This window comes from Schistocerca piceifrons, chromosome 7, assembly GCF_021461385.2.
Source record: "Schistocerca piceifrons isolate TAMUIC-IGC-003096 chromosome 7, iqSchPice1.1, whole genome shotgun sequence".
Lineage (NCBI taxonomy): Eukaryota > Metazoa > Arthropoda > Insecta > Orthoptera > Acrididae > Schistocerca > Schistocerca piceifrons.
Window position 1 is genome coordinate 332566377 of NC_060144.1, and position 15478 is coordinate 332581854.

A 15478-nucleotide genomic window follows, 5' to 3' on the forward strand; every position below is an offset into this window, starting at 1 on the left:
CACTTTTATTCAAAGACAATAATTCCAATGGATTCACCGCGGTTCATTATGGGGTTGGAGCACTTGCACGGAGTGACACTTGCACGGAGCCTGGGACTCTTGCCGGGATAACCGGCTTGTCACAGGTACAGGCACACTTACGAAGTCCAGTTCAGCACAGCTGTTCGTGCGAGGTGGCTGGCGCTCACACCACAGCAGTGAGCAATAGTGTTTCGCTTCAGGGTGGCTCATTAACGCGTTTCGTAGCAAATTTATTTTTAAAACTCTTGTATTAATTAGAATTGACAGTGAAATCTATTTTAATTTTCAATGCGGTAGGGTCTGCAGCTGCGATGAATTTTTGGAAAGATTTCGTGATGCTTTCAGCTGCCATTCTCTTTATTTCATGTACGATTGTACAATTTCTTCCTTAGGCCATTTTCAAATATTTTATGGATGGTTTTTTTACGAGCATAACATGGAGTCATAGGAGCAGCGATATACATGGAATAATTTACCTCTAAAAACCGTCCATAAAACACTTCATAGTGGCTTAAGGCCGAAATTGTACAATCGCACATGAAATAAAGAAAATGGCGGCTGAAGGCATCAAGAAATCTTTCAAAAAATCTCTTTTAATGTTTTGGTGATGCAAAGAATGGGGGTCAGCCAAGTAAGAAACATGGTATTTCTTACGACTGTTGCAGCCTTACGATGACTGCGTTTTAGGACGAAATTTAAATTGACAAATTTATATTTCGTTACCATTTTATTTAAACGTTAAACATAAAAACACAGAATATCGATGAATATTATTTATTTATTTATTTATTTATTTTTTTTTTGCTAAAGGATCAGTATCTGAGAACACTTTTCGAGTAATGCTAATTCGAAGACAAGCTTTGAAGTTGGAGTATGCCAATCAGCTTCTGTGGGTGACTTTCGTTCTCTTCATTGCGTGAAAAACCAGTATGTACATGTAAGTCTAAACATCGACATAATCGTAGCTGCAGACTTGTAAAGTCGTGAAAATTTAAATTGAAGAAACAGAAGTCTACGAGGCTATTTTTTCTCTAAAAGTAATCACGAAAACATCCCATAATAGGTATATAAGTTCTAACTGTAGCCGAGTTTGCACATTGTCAACTTTACCGGAAAATCAATGAAACTGAGTAACCCCTTGGAAGCTGAAAAGTAGTATAGTAACTTGATCTAACTACAGATGCATCCGTTGAATGTTCCTCCTGAAAACAAAAATGTATTTTCATGTGGAAAACATTGGAAAAATTATTGAGACGTTTATTTTTCTGCTCCAGAATTATGAATACTTTCTTCGGTCATATCGTTTAAAAGCGTGTTTTTTTCCGTTGTGTTCAAAATTTTGGAGCACATTAATAGAACACTAAGCGTATCAAGGCACCATCGCATACAATAAACGTATAGATAAGGCATCCTGCACTCACACGTGGATGTTGATGTATCTGATCGCTTTGAAGTTCCTAACCCGACTGTCATGCTACTTTTCATCTTTTTAAAAACAGCTGCTGTCCATCTTGAGGGAATACACCATCCTATTACTTCATTTTTTTGCTGCTCTTTCATATCTTTGATGTGCTTTCTCTTAGATCCCAAAACGATTCGGCTATATTCGTATTAAAATTATGTCTAAGAAATGTTTAAAATACGAAGTGCGTAAGAGGCTGACGCAAACTCAAACTGTGAAGGACAAATTGCGAGGCGCGAAGTCAGCCAGTCGTTGGAAATCAGTTACTTTGTCTACTGACTGTGTAAATATAAATTTAGGGAATATGCTGAAGTCCTGTTCAGTACAATCAACAAGCTTATAAGAAATAAGCACTGGCTTACAATCAGAAATGCCTACCACTGCACCTCCTCAAGAAGACTGTTAGAGCTTTTTTATTCAGAAAATTCAAGAGAAAGTCTACCCTGATGGTGACATTACAAGAAGCCTCATATAAGCAGGAAGGGAAAACGTAATGGTGCCAGCGAGTTTTGATGGGTATGTACCTTGTAGTATCATTCATTTTTTGATAAAATATTGAAATCCACTTCATCTTAAGTTTCTTTTCCTAAGCTCAGTGCCACCATTTTTGTCATAAATATTAAACAGTGTGAACGATATTTTTTCAGGAAGTGGTGTTGATGTGTATGGACTTCAAAACCTGGGTATTGATACATCTTTTTTTTTAAGTTTAAAAAACTTTAAAAGTTTTTCGGTAAAGTTGACAATGTGCAAACTCGGCTACAGTTAGAACTTATAAACCTACTACGGGATGTTTTCATAATTACTTTTAGAGCAAAAATAGCCTCGTAGACATCTGTTTCTTCAATTTAAATTTTCACGACTTTACACAATTTTAAAATTAAGTTGCTATTGGCAAAGTAGAAGAAAATTTAAAATTGGATGGAGTTTCTCTTAAATACTGCACCGTATATACTGTATGTTCGTGTCTAACGCTACGTCGATCCTAATTATGACCATTCCTCTGAAGACAGCACATTGTTTGCACTTCTTTTGCGCTAGAAGATGGCCGCTGTGCGCTACGTAACGCCTGACCGTCTCATTTCACCGCTTGCGCGTGAGAGCGCTTGCTGCTCCCATAGCCGCAGCAACAGGCCTGCTGCAGTCTACGACTTGTGTTACTGGAAATTTGTTTTAACATTTGCTGATAGATTGGAAAACTGCGCCCAGTCACTTTTTTACGATAATTTAATTTGTCTTTACTCGTTTCATGGTGCTTTATTCATCTTCTAACGGAGGGAGAAAGTATGGATTTAATTGCAAATCATTTGCCTGCGCTTTCGATACAAAGATTTTGTATTCGTTGTCTGCCCACACAGATTTTGATTCTAAGAACCTCTAAAGGTGGGTGCCACAAACATTCCGTAGAAAAGGCGTGTCCTTTGAGATAGTTTTGTCAGTCTTCATTACGGAATATTTTACAAATTCCAAGAGACATTTAGCCGACTTTGTGTCGTTTCCAGAGAACAGCACTCGAACATAATCTCTTTCTGTCTCCCATGAAATCTATTTACAGTATTGCCAATGATTACATTAAACTGTTTTTCAATATTTACAAATTTTTCAATGATTCTGACGTTTTCTTCGTCGTTGTAACTTCTGTGCGCAGGCGACGCAGGTCAAAAATGAGTTCCCCTTAATTTGGACTTTGCCTTTGCAATCGTTTCATCAGGCTTCATTGCTGACTTTTTTCATCTTTTCCCTTTAGAATTTAAAATAAATCAATCAGACTGGTAGCTTTGGTATTCTGCATCTTCTCGAAGATTTTTCACAAATGAATACGCAGTCGGATGAACTTTTGATATTACTGTATTCGGTTCCATCGTTCTGAGATGTTGTTAGTGCGATGGCGCCTTCTAATGGAATTCCACATGCCTTTGGCATATGTTCGTTATCGATCCACTCGCCCAAAAAATAGTCATAAAAGTCCCGAAGCCTTTGATTTTCAGGCGTGCTCTCCTGAATACACAGCCAACCATCGTCCATCGTTTCCAGGGGAAGATGCGCTAGAGCGGAACACTTTCTTATGTGACGACGTATTTCCTCGTTTTCCTTATAGGCTGGAACGAGGCCACAACACTGAACTTGTTTTCACAAACATTGGATAAAATAATTTCAACCAGTAATCTCTGTTTCAGGAAACAAACTGTTAGCTGTTTAGACGATGGCAATTCCGAAGTCCATCATCAGAAATTTAGAGTTCCATCCACGTACGTTAGTTGTAATAGCTTTAAAAAACTTTCATATGTTTCTCGCTTTTTATTTGGCAGTAAAGAGTCAACGACTGGAATGACGTCAACAATTGGGATGGTGTTTGTTTCCACCCAAGAATGATTAAGGCCGTTGTGTAGTACAAACAGCTGTCCAAACTACTTGCTCGAAGTTTTGAACGTTCCATTCAAAAAGAATGATTTGCAGTTTGATAAACAAGGGTTTTACTTTTCGCTGACAAACACCAGTATCCTGTCGTTCGGTCCCCCGTTATCATCTGCAAGTAAAAAATTCCTACCGTCATTCATCAGTAAATTATTTTCTTGGAAAAATATTCCTCCAGAATCGATGGGATATTTTGTAGTTCCCATATATTTTCGCCTAATGCGATGTAACGATTATTTCGCACTTCTGTATGGTGGTAACGATGTTACGAAGCCGTAGCCTCGACTGAAGAGCTGCCCCACTTCTTTAACGAGAACTGAAGAAACTGTAGCGTCTGCTTCTTTCGTTCGCTTTTTTTGCGCTGAAAAAATGTTTTCACGCTTCTTTTGTAGCTTCTTTTGGAATACAAAAATGGCTAACATCCTCTAAAACTGTTACTTTTTGTGGATAGTCGTCCCATGCATGTATTCTTTTTGAAGTTTACACAACGTCAGAAGTCACTTCTTGTGTGTTTGTGTAGTCCACTATATACTGATGCCCCTGTAAATCAGTGAAGGCTTCTCTTTGGTAGTCTCGGTGAACTCCATTACTTCACCGTTACAACACGGAACACTAGTTGCCTTTCAGAGGTCAACTACTGCACTAGGTGAGAAACCCACTTCGAGCTGATGCGGGGACAGGCAACTTCGTGCAGAAATCGGCTTTGGCCTTACTGCTTCATGGGGTATGTGACTGCCACGGACAGCAATGCATGCTCTGCAACTTACTCCCTTGCCGGCTCAAAGATTGATAAGGAGTTCTTATGGTAGGGCGTTCCATTTCTTGACCAAAGCGGTTGACAAATGATGGACAACCATTTGTCCATGTGGACGTGCTGTAACAGGTCTCCCCAACGCATCCTCCCGTGCTCGATGGGATTTAAGTTGGGGAACGGACAGGTCAATCCATTCGCCGAGTGTCCAACAGCTGCTGCACCTGCGCAGTTCATTGCGGTCGCGCCATGCCATTCATAAAAATGTACTCAGGGCCGAATGCCTCCGCGAAAAGACACATTTGGAGAAGGAGTACAGTGTCACAATAAGGGTGACTGGTGGGAGTATCGTGTTTGAAGACTTAAGAGTTCAGTATGCCCGTGTGACTTAATGTTTTCCCACACCATAACATCTGGACAACCAAAACGATCATGTCCGACAATGTTCCTGGGTGCATTATGTGTTCTCCCACCTTCCGCAGCATGAACGTGCGTCCACAGTCAACACTCAGACTGAATATGCTGTCATCCAAGAAGTGTTGAATGGGGGTACTGACCTATGGACCTTTCAGCATGATATACTCCCTGGTCAACGTTATTGTTACACTATACTACTTGATTATGTGCGTTTTTTTTGGGGTGCAATCCTCACTGACTTCATTTTTATGGATGACAACGCGCGGCCGCATCTAACTGCGAGATGGAGCTCATGGAACGAGAGGATATTCGGCGAATGGATTGGCCTGGCTGTACCTCCGACTTAAATCCCATCGAGTACGTATGGAATGCATAGGCGAGACGTGTTACAGATCGTTGACATGGACAAATGGTTGTCCATCATTTGTCAACCGCTCTGGTCGAGAAATGGAACGCACTACCAAAAGAACTACTAACCAACCCTGCGCCCAACGAGGGAGCTCGTTGTAGAGCATGGATTGCCGTCCGTAGTGATCGCACACACTATTGAGAACCATGTCCCGTCGCCCGTAATGTCATGAATCGCGGTGACTTCAGTGTAATTATTGTCTTTGAATGAAAGTGTCATTTCTGTTCATCTCACTGCGTACTTCTTTCTGCTGCCTCAGTACTGTACTGTAGCAGTTCTTTCTGTGTATGGTGAGAGTTTCGTCGAGCTGTGAACACGTCACGTGAAAACTACTTTCGTCCTTAACTTTTGCACACCAGTGTATCTACCCACAAAGACGAACACATTCGTATGAAACTAAAAAAATCCGAGCCGTTGAAACTTGAACGAATGATTATTAAAGGGCAGAAACACGTAATGACATGGTTTTGTCTGTTTTTCAGGTTAAAGCTGGAGTGCGAGAAACTGGCCAGCGAGAAGACAGAGATGCAGCGGCACTACGTTATGGTGAGTTAGACAGCTGTGCCACAAACTGTTAACGCGGCGCACTAAAGACCGGATGACATCGATTGGCGCTTGATTTTAGTATTATGTGGATTCGAACTGTACTCTACATTTTAGTAGGGTAGGGTGAGCAGCAATCTGCAACTGTTCGCTGATGATGCTGTAGTGTACAGGAAAGGTAACGTTGTTGATCGACTGTAGGAGCATACAGGATGGTTTGGACAGTATTTCTATTCGATGTGATGAGTGACTGCTTGCTCTAAATGTGAAAAAAATTTAAGTTTATGCAAATGAGTAGGAAAAGTATCGCTTTAGTGGTGTGCTGCTTGGCAAAATCACGTCTGTTAAATATAGAGGCGTCACGCAACAAAGCGTCGTGAAATGGAATGAGCGTGTAAGGTAGGTTGTAGGAAAGACGAATGGTAGACTTTGGAATATTGGGAGGGTTCGGAAAATGTCGCTCAGCTATTAAGAAAAAAAAAACCTGGTATAGATCATTTGTGCGACCCATTCTTGAGCACTGCTCGAGTGTTTGGGATCTCCACCAGCTAGGATTAAAAGAAGACATCGAAGCAATTGAGAGGCAGGCTACTATATTTGTTATCGGTGATTTCGATCAATATGGTTCAAATGGCTCTGAGCACTATGGGACTTAACATCTGTGGTCATCAGTCCCCTAGAACTTAGAACTACTTAAACCTAACTAACCTAAGGACATCACACACATCCATGCCCGAGGCAGGATTCGAACCTGCGACCGTAGCAGTCCCGCGGTTCCGGACTGAGCGCCTAGAACCGCTAGGCCACCGCGGCCGGCTCGATCAATATGGGAGCATTACAGAAATGCTTCTTGAACTCAAATGGGAGTTCCTGGAGGCAAGAGGCATTCTTTTTCCGAGACATACTGAGCAACTCTGTAGAACCGGTATTTGCAGTCGACTATAGAACAATTCCACTGGCATCAGTGTGCACCTTCCGTAAATGCCGCGAAGTCAAGATAAGAGAAATCAGAGGTCTTACCGAATCATATAGATAGGAACAATAAAAATTCGTTTGATTTTATAGCCAAATTCGATGTTACTTTTTGCGAAGTTCAGTGTTATTTTTTGCTAGATTCGGTGCAAATTTTTGCCGGGTTTGATGCTATCTTTTGCCAGATTTGGTGTTACTGTATGTAACATTCGGTGGTACTATTTTGCCATATTCGGTGATTTTTTGCGAAGCTGGCTGTTATTTTTGCCAGTTTTGCTATTTTTTGCCAATTTCCATATTATTTTTTCTCTTTTCGCTGTTATTTCTTTCGGTGTTTCTTTGCCAATTTTGGTGTTATTTTTTGTCATATTTGGCATTATATTTTCCAAATTCGGCGCTATTCTTGGCGCCGCACGGGGTAACCGCGCGGTCTTGGGGCGTCCTGTCTTGTCACGGTCCGCGCGGCTCCTTCCGTCGGAGGTTCGAGTCCTCCCTCGGGCATGGGTGTGAGTGTTGTCCTTAGCGTAAGTTAGCTTAAGTTACATTAAGTAGTGTGTAAGCTTAGGGACCGATGACCTCTGCAGTTTGGTCCCGTGAGATCTTAGCACAAATTTCTAATTGCTACTATTTGCAAAATTCGGAGTTGTTTCGCCAGATTGCATTTTATTTTTCTTGCCAATGTGGTGTTACTTTTTGCCAGATTCGGTGTTTTTTATTAATTTCGTAAAAATCGCTAGTTTCGTGTTTTTTCGCTGAAAACTGCCAATTACGCGTCGTTTTTCGCGGTATCGTTTTCGCGAAGTTTTCCTGTCCCTACAATACATAGTCGTTTTTCTTTCGCTCCACTTTTGACTAGAATGGGAAAGGACATGACTAGCAGTATTATCAAGTACCCTCCGCCGTGTCCAGTATGCTGGCTTGCGTAGTATGTACGTAGATGTAGATATACTATGGTGTGATATTAGTTCATGTATTGATGCTGGTCTACAGGGAACTACCAGTGTTAGGCAGCAGGTAATAATCAATAATTTTCGCATTATTGTATGCCATAGCTGTATGCCAATCTCTAAATGCTAATGTTTTCGCCATTTTTTGGTACGCAATTTCCTTCTAGACATACTGTTGTAATTCGCTATTTTCCCGTGATTCACCACCCTTAATATATTGCTGCAACATTACTCGTTAGACCATGAAAAGTAGCTGCGAGAGTATTGGTGACAGGTAACACACGATTATTGTACTTTCGAAATTAGTTTCTATTCCTATAGTGACAAATGTCAACAACATCATATTCATTATTTGACCGTACAGGAATCGTCACTTTATGTGGCCTATAACCTACAGTCACGGGGCAGCTTATGCCCAAACTGTCACGCAACATATTTTATGATGTAATATGCACATCCCAATAGTCGGTAGAGGCTCGCCTGTGGAACCGACGGACGCGGACGACGATCCCGACCGCCCACACACAGCCCAGTGGATCGGCGGACCAGTCCGCCTGTGTATAAAGGTCTTTAGACCGTGCGCAAGTCGAACTGACGTACACCACAGCCGACCGCAAACTATTGAGTTGGTACGAAGTCCGTAGTGTTTTCCCATAAGTTTGATAAAAACAACAGCTTTATTTATTTATTTGCTCTTTTGTTTTAGTCTGTTATCTATATAAAAGGACAGACCGAATGCTGCACATGAATTGGCATGAATAAAGCATACAGTATTTTAATATGCTGTATGCTTTATTCATTATTTTAATATGCCATTCCATGAACCATGGACCTTGCCGTTGGTGGGGAGGCTTGCGTGCCTCAGCGATACAGATGGCCGTACCGTAGGTGCAACCACAACGGAGGGGTATCTGTTGAGAGGCCAGACAAACGTGTGGTTCCTGAAGAGGGGCAGCAGCCTTTTCAGTAGTTGCAGGGGCAACAGTCTGGATGATTGACTGATCTGACCTTGTAACATTAACCAAAACGGCCTTGCTGTGCTGGTACTGCGAACGGCTGAAAACAAGGGGAAACTACAGCCGTATTTTTTCCCGAGGACATGCAGCTTTACTGTATGATTAATTGATGATGGCGTCCTCTTGGGTAAAATATTCCGGAGGTAAAATAGTCCCCCATTCGGATCTCCGGGCGGGGACTACTCAGGAGGACGTCGTTATCAGGAGAAAGAAAACTGGCGTTCTACGGATCGGAGCGTGGAATGTCAGATCCCTTAATCGGGCAGGTAGATTAGAAAATTTAAAAAGGGAAATGGATAGGTTAAAGTTAGATATAGTGGGAATTAGTGAAGTTCGGTGGCAGGAGGAACAAGACTTTTGGTCAGGTGAATACAGGGTTATAAATACAAAATCAAATAGGGATAATGCAGGAGTAGGTTTAATAATGAATAAAAAAATAGGAGTGCGGGTTAGCTACTACAAACAGCAAAGTGAACGCATTATTGTGGCCAAGATAGACACAAAGCCCATGCCTACTACAGTAGTACAAGTTTATATGCCAACTAGCTTTGCAGATGATGAAGAAATAGATGAAATGTATGACGAGATAAAAGAAATTATTCAGGTAGTGAAGGGAGACGAAAATTTAATAGTCATGGGTGACTGGAATTCGTCAGTAGGAAAAGGGAGAGAAGGAAACACATAGTAGGTGAATATGGATTGGGGGGAAGAAATGAAAGAGGAAGCCGCCTTGTAGAATTTTGCACAGAGCATAACTTAATCATAACTAACACTTGGTTCAAGAATCATAAAAGAAGGTTGTATACCTGGAAGAATCCTGGAGATACTAAAAGGTATCAGATAGATTATATAATGGTAAGACAGAGATTTAGGAACCAGGTTTTAAATTGTAAGGCATTTCCAGGGGCAGATGTGGATTCTGACCACAATCTGTTGGTTATGAACTGCAGATTGAAACTGAAGAAACTGCAAAAAGGTGGGAATTTAAGGAGATGGGACCTGGATAAACTGTAAGAACCAGAGGTTGTAGAGAGTTTCAGGGAGAGCATAAGGGAACAATTGACAGTAATGGGGGAAAGAAATACAGTACAAGAAGAATGGGTAGCTCTGAGGGATGAAGTAGTGAAGGCAGCAGACGATCAAGTAGGTAAAAAGACGAGGGCTAATAGAAATCCTTGGGTAACAGAAGAAATATTGAATTTAATTGATGAAAGGAGAAAATACAAAAATGCAGTAAATGAAGCAGGCAAAAAGGAATACAAACGTCTCAAAAATGAGATCGACAGGAAGTGCAAAATGGCTAAGCAGGGATGGCTAGAGGACAAATGTAAGGATGTAGAGGCTTGTCTCACTAGGGGTAAGATAGATACTGCCTACAGGAAAATTAAAGAGACCTTTGGAGAGAAGAGAACCACTTGTATGAATATCAAGAGCTCAGATGGCAACCCAGTTCTAAGCAAAGAAGGAAAGGCAGAAAGATGGAAGGAGTATATAGAGGGTTTATACAAGGGCGATGTACTTGAGGACAATATTATGGAAATGGATGAGGATGTAGATGAAGATGAAATGGGAGATGCGATACTGCGTGAAGAGTTTGACAGAGCACTGAAAGACCTGCGTCGAAACAAGGCCCCGGGAGTAGACAACATTCCATTAGAACTACTGATGGCCTTGGGAGAGCCAGTCATGACAAAACTCTACCATCTGGTGAGCAAGATGTATGAGACAGGCGAAATACCCTCAGACTTCAAGAAGAATATAATAATTCCAATCCCAAAGAAAGCAGGTGTTGACAGATGTGCAAATTACCGAACTATCAGTTTAATAAGTCACAGCTGCAAAATACTAACGCGAATTCTTTACAGACGAATGGAAAAACTGGTAGAAGCCGACCTCGGGGAAGATCAGTTTGGATTCCGTAGAAATGTTGGAACACGTGAGGCAATACTGACCTTACGACTTAGCTTAGAAGAAAGATTAAGAAAAGGCAAACCTACGTTTGTAGCATTTGTAGACTTAGAGAAAGCTTTTGACAATGTTGACTGGAATACTCTCTTTCAAATTCTGAAGGTGGCAGGGGTGAAATACAGGGAGTGAAAGGCTATTTACAATTTGTACCGAAACCAGATGGCAGTTATAAGAGTCGAGGGGCATGAAAGGGAAGCAGTGGTTGGGAAAGGAGTGAGACAGGGTTGTAGCCTCTCCCCGATGTTATTCAATCTGTATATTGAGCAAGCAGTAAAGGAAACAAAAGAAAAATTCGGAGTAGGTATTAAAATTCATGGAGAAGAAGTAAAAACTTTGAGGTTCGCCGATGACATTGTAATTCTGTCAGAGACAGCAAAGGACTTGGAAAAGCTGTTGAACGGAATGGACAGCGTCTTGAAAGGAGGATATAAGATGAACATCAACAAAAGCAAAATGAGGATAATGGAATGTAGTCAGATTAAATCGGGTGATGCTGAGGGAATTAGATTAGGAAATGAGACACTTAAAGTAGTAAAGAAGTTTTGCTATTTAGGGAGTAAAATAACTGATGATGGTCGAAGTAGAGAGGATATAAAATGTAGACTGGCAATGGCAAGGAAATCGTTTCTGAAGAAGAGAAATTTGTTAACATCGAGTATAGGTTTAAGTGTCAGGAAGTCGTTTCTGAAAGTATTTGTATGGAGTGTAGCCATGTATGGAAGTGAAACATGGACGATAACTAGTTTGGACAAGAAGAGAATAGAAGCTTTCGAAATGTGGTGCTACAGAAGAATGCTGAAGATAAGGTGGGCAGATCACGTAACTAATGAGGAGGTATTGAATAGGATTGGGGAGAAGAGAAGTTTGTGGCACAACTTGACTAGAAGAAGGGATCGGTTGGTAGGACATGTTTTGAGGCATCAAGGAATCACAAATTTAGCATTGGAGGGCAGCGTGGAGGGTAAAAATCGTAGAGGGAGACCAAGAGATGAATACACTAAGCAGATTCAGAAGGATGTAGGTTGCACTGGGAGATGAAGAAGCTTGGACAGGATAGAGTAGCATGGAGAGCTGCATCAAACCAGTCTCAGGACTGAAGACCACAAGAACAAACAACAACATTTTAATATGATTAATATGATGTCAAATGTGCTACTAATAACTAAGCATTATGCCACTGATTGGAGGAAAACATACTTACAATAAATGCATTAAAACAAAAAATCAATAATAACTAAAAAACGTCTGAATACTACCATTTGGCCATCTGGCGCAGAGATATCTGTTCATCCGGAATCCAGAAGGCAGACGCTACTGGCCTGTTACACTATGCAGGATTGGTAGGTCACAAATTTTGTAATTTATAATTCTCTATACTACTACAAGACTGTACTACACAACACTACACTACACTACACTGCTATACTTGTTATTATAACCACGCTGGATCTATCATTTGCTAGGATCGTTAGCTCTTGGCCCGCTGAGGTTCAACTCAGGATTCACAGGGGTTGTGCTGCTGTGCTAACCACGATGTAGAGATCGGGAGATGGTTCTCAGGATCTGAGGAAGTCCTTCCTGGCCCTCACTGAGGCTCGTCTCCTCACTGCTTCCAGAAGGTTGTTGTAGGTGGATGTTCTGCCATGGTGCGTCTCGTTATTATGATGTAAGGCCTCTTCTTGGTTGTCTCTAACCATCTAGGCTTGCACTTCATAAGCTGATATCTTAGCTGTAAGCGAGTTCAGTTTACGCCACAGTTCCTCATTGCTTATTATATTACAGACTGTTGTATTTCAGAATGCGTCCCTGTCCTGGTCTGTAACATTTTATCTAACGGCACACTCCCAGACTACGTGATCCGGTGTTCTGCTTGCTTCACAAGTGTCTGCGGTGCACTGTCCTATTTTAGTAAGTAGCTGGGATACGGACCATGTCCCAACAGGTAGTGTATAGCTGCCAAGGGCGGAAGGAAGATGACACTCTTGTTCTTTCTTTTATGTTACGAAGGAACTGGTAGGTTCTCCTCCCCTTTTCTGGCCTGTCCCAGATTTCTTGCCATTCTCTATCAGTGCAGTCTGTTTAATTCCTTATCGATACGATTCTTGCGCCCAGCACCTCCTTTACCTTATCATATTCGTGCTTTTTGAGACAATATTGTGCACCTCTCTTTCTTACTGCTTGGTCTAGAGGTAGCAAGCCTTATATTACGAGCAACGCCTCAGTCGGTGTTGTTCTGTGCACTCCTGTCAGGCGCAGAAGTACACTGTGCCGTCCTTACCTTTCTGGTTCTGTGAGCCCAAACGTTTGACCTGCAGACCCCTATAGCAAGTAAGATTGCTTTGTGGTACGTTCGTACTGCACTTAGTGGCGGCTGAAATTTTATTAGGCCAATTGTTCCTGTTTTATATATGATTATAGTGCCTCTCTGGCAGACGATTTCTACATGTGCTTGGAAGTTTTGCTTTTCGTCGATGTTAATTTCAAGGTTTCAGTGTACCTACATACTTCTTTTCACAGGTTTGTCATTTATTCTGATTGTGGATTTCTCGTGCTTGATAACGTGCATTTTAGTAACATGTAGACCGTTTTTTGCGCTGCTATCGTTAGTTTGTTTTCTGTGCACCATTTGTTTAGCCTTTCAAGAACTATCTCCTGTTTCCTCTAATTTAGTCCTTGTGTTAGCAGATACTGTAATTAGCAGATCGTCTGCGTCGGCTATGCAGCCACTAATGTTTGTTATATACTTGAACTGGTTCGGTAATTACCTTATGCCAACATCCCAGAACTCTGGACTACAAACAGAGCCCTGTGGGCAGCCATTGGTATGTCTTCCACAATTTTCTGTGCAGAACATTCGAATTGCACCTTCCTATCTGTGCAGTAATATCGTAGACTGCTTTAGAGACACCTTAGACACCTCATCTGTTACAATCTTTTGAACAAGGCATACCACCACAAATTATCAAAAGCAACAGCAATATCAATCGTAATGCCTATAACATACTTGTCCTCTGAGGTTTCCACTATATTCATTGCGTGATTTATCGCATCGTCGGTAGATTTCCCTTTCCTGAAACTGTACTGCTCATGCCTACTAACTGCCTGTGGTCCATCAGGCAGCGGCACAGGAACTTTCCCTGTACTTCGGCTCAGCATTTATCAACCAAATAAGCCTTTAAGATTTCGGTTCTCTTGCGTGTTTGTCCTCCCCTTATTTTAGTATAATGTTATTCGGGATTTTCCAGATTCTGGCCACCCGACCCCGCGAAAGACATTCATTTAATAACACTGTTAGTCTATATAAGGCACAGTGTGGTCCAGTAGCTGATGCAACACTTCTGCTAGTATGCGGTCAGGTCTTGGTGCTTTCTTCTTCTTTAACGTCATTATGGCCAGTCTTAATTCCTCCTGGGCAAATGGAATCACAACACTGTTATTCACGTGCTGCTCTAGTAATTCACAGTGAAGATGCTGATGGAACTCTGTGTCTTTCATCATTTTATCGTGCGACAGCAAAGTTCTGAGTAGGTGCTGCACTGATGTCTCCCAGTCAGTCGTCGTCATGGCGTCGGATCTTCTCATGATTGATAATACAGTTGGTGATCGAACCTAATTTGTTGCAAGTTTGTACGGAAAACCGCAAACATCTGTTACCCTTTGGTCTTTAATGCACGCCTTCCATTTTTCTGCCCTTGTCTGGTCTACTAGTTCTTTATATTGTTGTTTTGCTCTTCGATAGAGAATCAACCTTCTTTGTCGTATTTCCCCTAAAGATCTTTGGTAATATCTCCTTGCCTGCCCTGCTTACGTCTTAAGGACAGTAGAACAGGACTAAAGGGAATTTTAACCCTTTTTACTTCCTAACAAATGTTAGGATCGCCTTGTCTTGCGCCATCTGTAGTTCTCGCACCACTTTGTCTCCTTTGGCGTAAACATCAAATCCGCTTCGTTGCAGTAGTTGTCTCTTGAATTCTCCCTTTAAAAGTTCCTAATTCGCTCTGCGTGGATTGTATTTTCGCTCGGGCTGGATGTTAGTACCTAAGTCATTATCTGCGTTTATAATTGTGAAGTGAATGAAATAATGGTCACTTGACGTAAAAGTTCTCTGGGCATGGTACCGCGTCACCAGTAGACCCAGAAGAAGGCCGTTGCAACCGTGGCCGAAACGATGGTTTTCCTCCAGCAGTAGTTTGATGAAATATGACGCAGTACCATATCCAGAAAACTTATAACTCGACTGACTCTGGCCGCAGAAGCCTACGCAGTTATATTATGGTCACCTGTTGTAACCAGTTGGCAATGTGGTCACTGACTTTCAAGTTTGCGAGGTTGATATCTATATTTGCTGCCACACCCGTGCGATTTTGGAAAGTAGATGGTTTGAGTGGCCTATTCGTGACGTGAAGGTCAAGTTCTCGTATAGTGTCCTGAAGTCAGGATCCTCTTTCGTCGGTTACTCTGCTATGCCACAACAGATAACATAACAGAGACTTTAGTTATCAATAAAATATTCTTCTTCACTATTTACAATAGCCTGCCAGCGCTGGCGTAACTTTT

The 15478-nt window shown here is 41.6% G+C and overlaps 1 protein-coding gene across 1 annotated transcript in view; it reads left to right on the plus strand.

Annotated features, from left to right (window-relative positions):
• Nucleotides 1-15478, plus strand: part of LOC124804704 (protein groucho) — a 721164-nt gene that overhangs the window by 458685 nt on the left and 247001 nt on the right. Inside the window, exon 3 of the mRNA XM_047264963.1 lies at nt 5958-6021. Coding sequence (XP_047120919.1) covers nt 5958-6021 — 64 coding nt within the window. The remainder of the gene's footprint in view (nt 1-5957; nt 6022-15478) is intronic.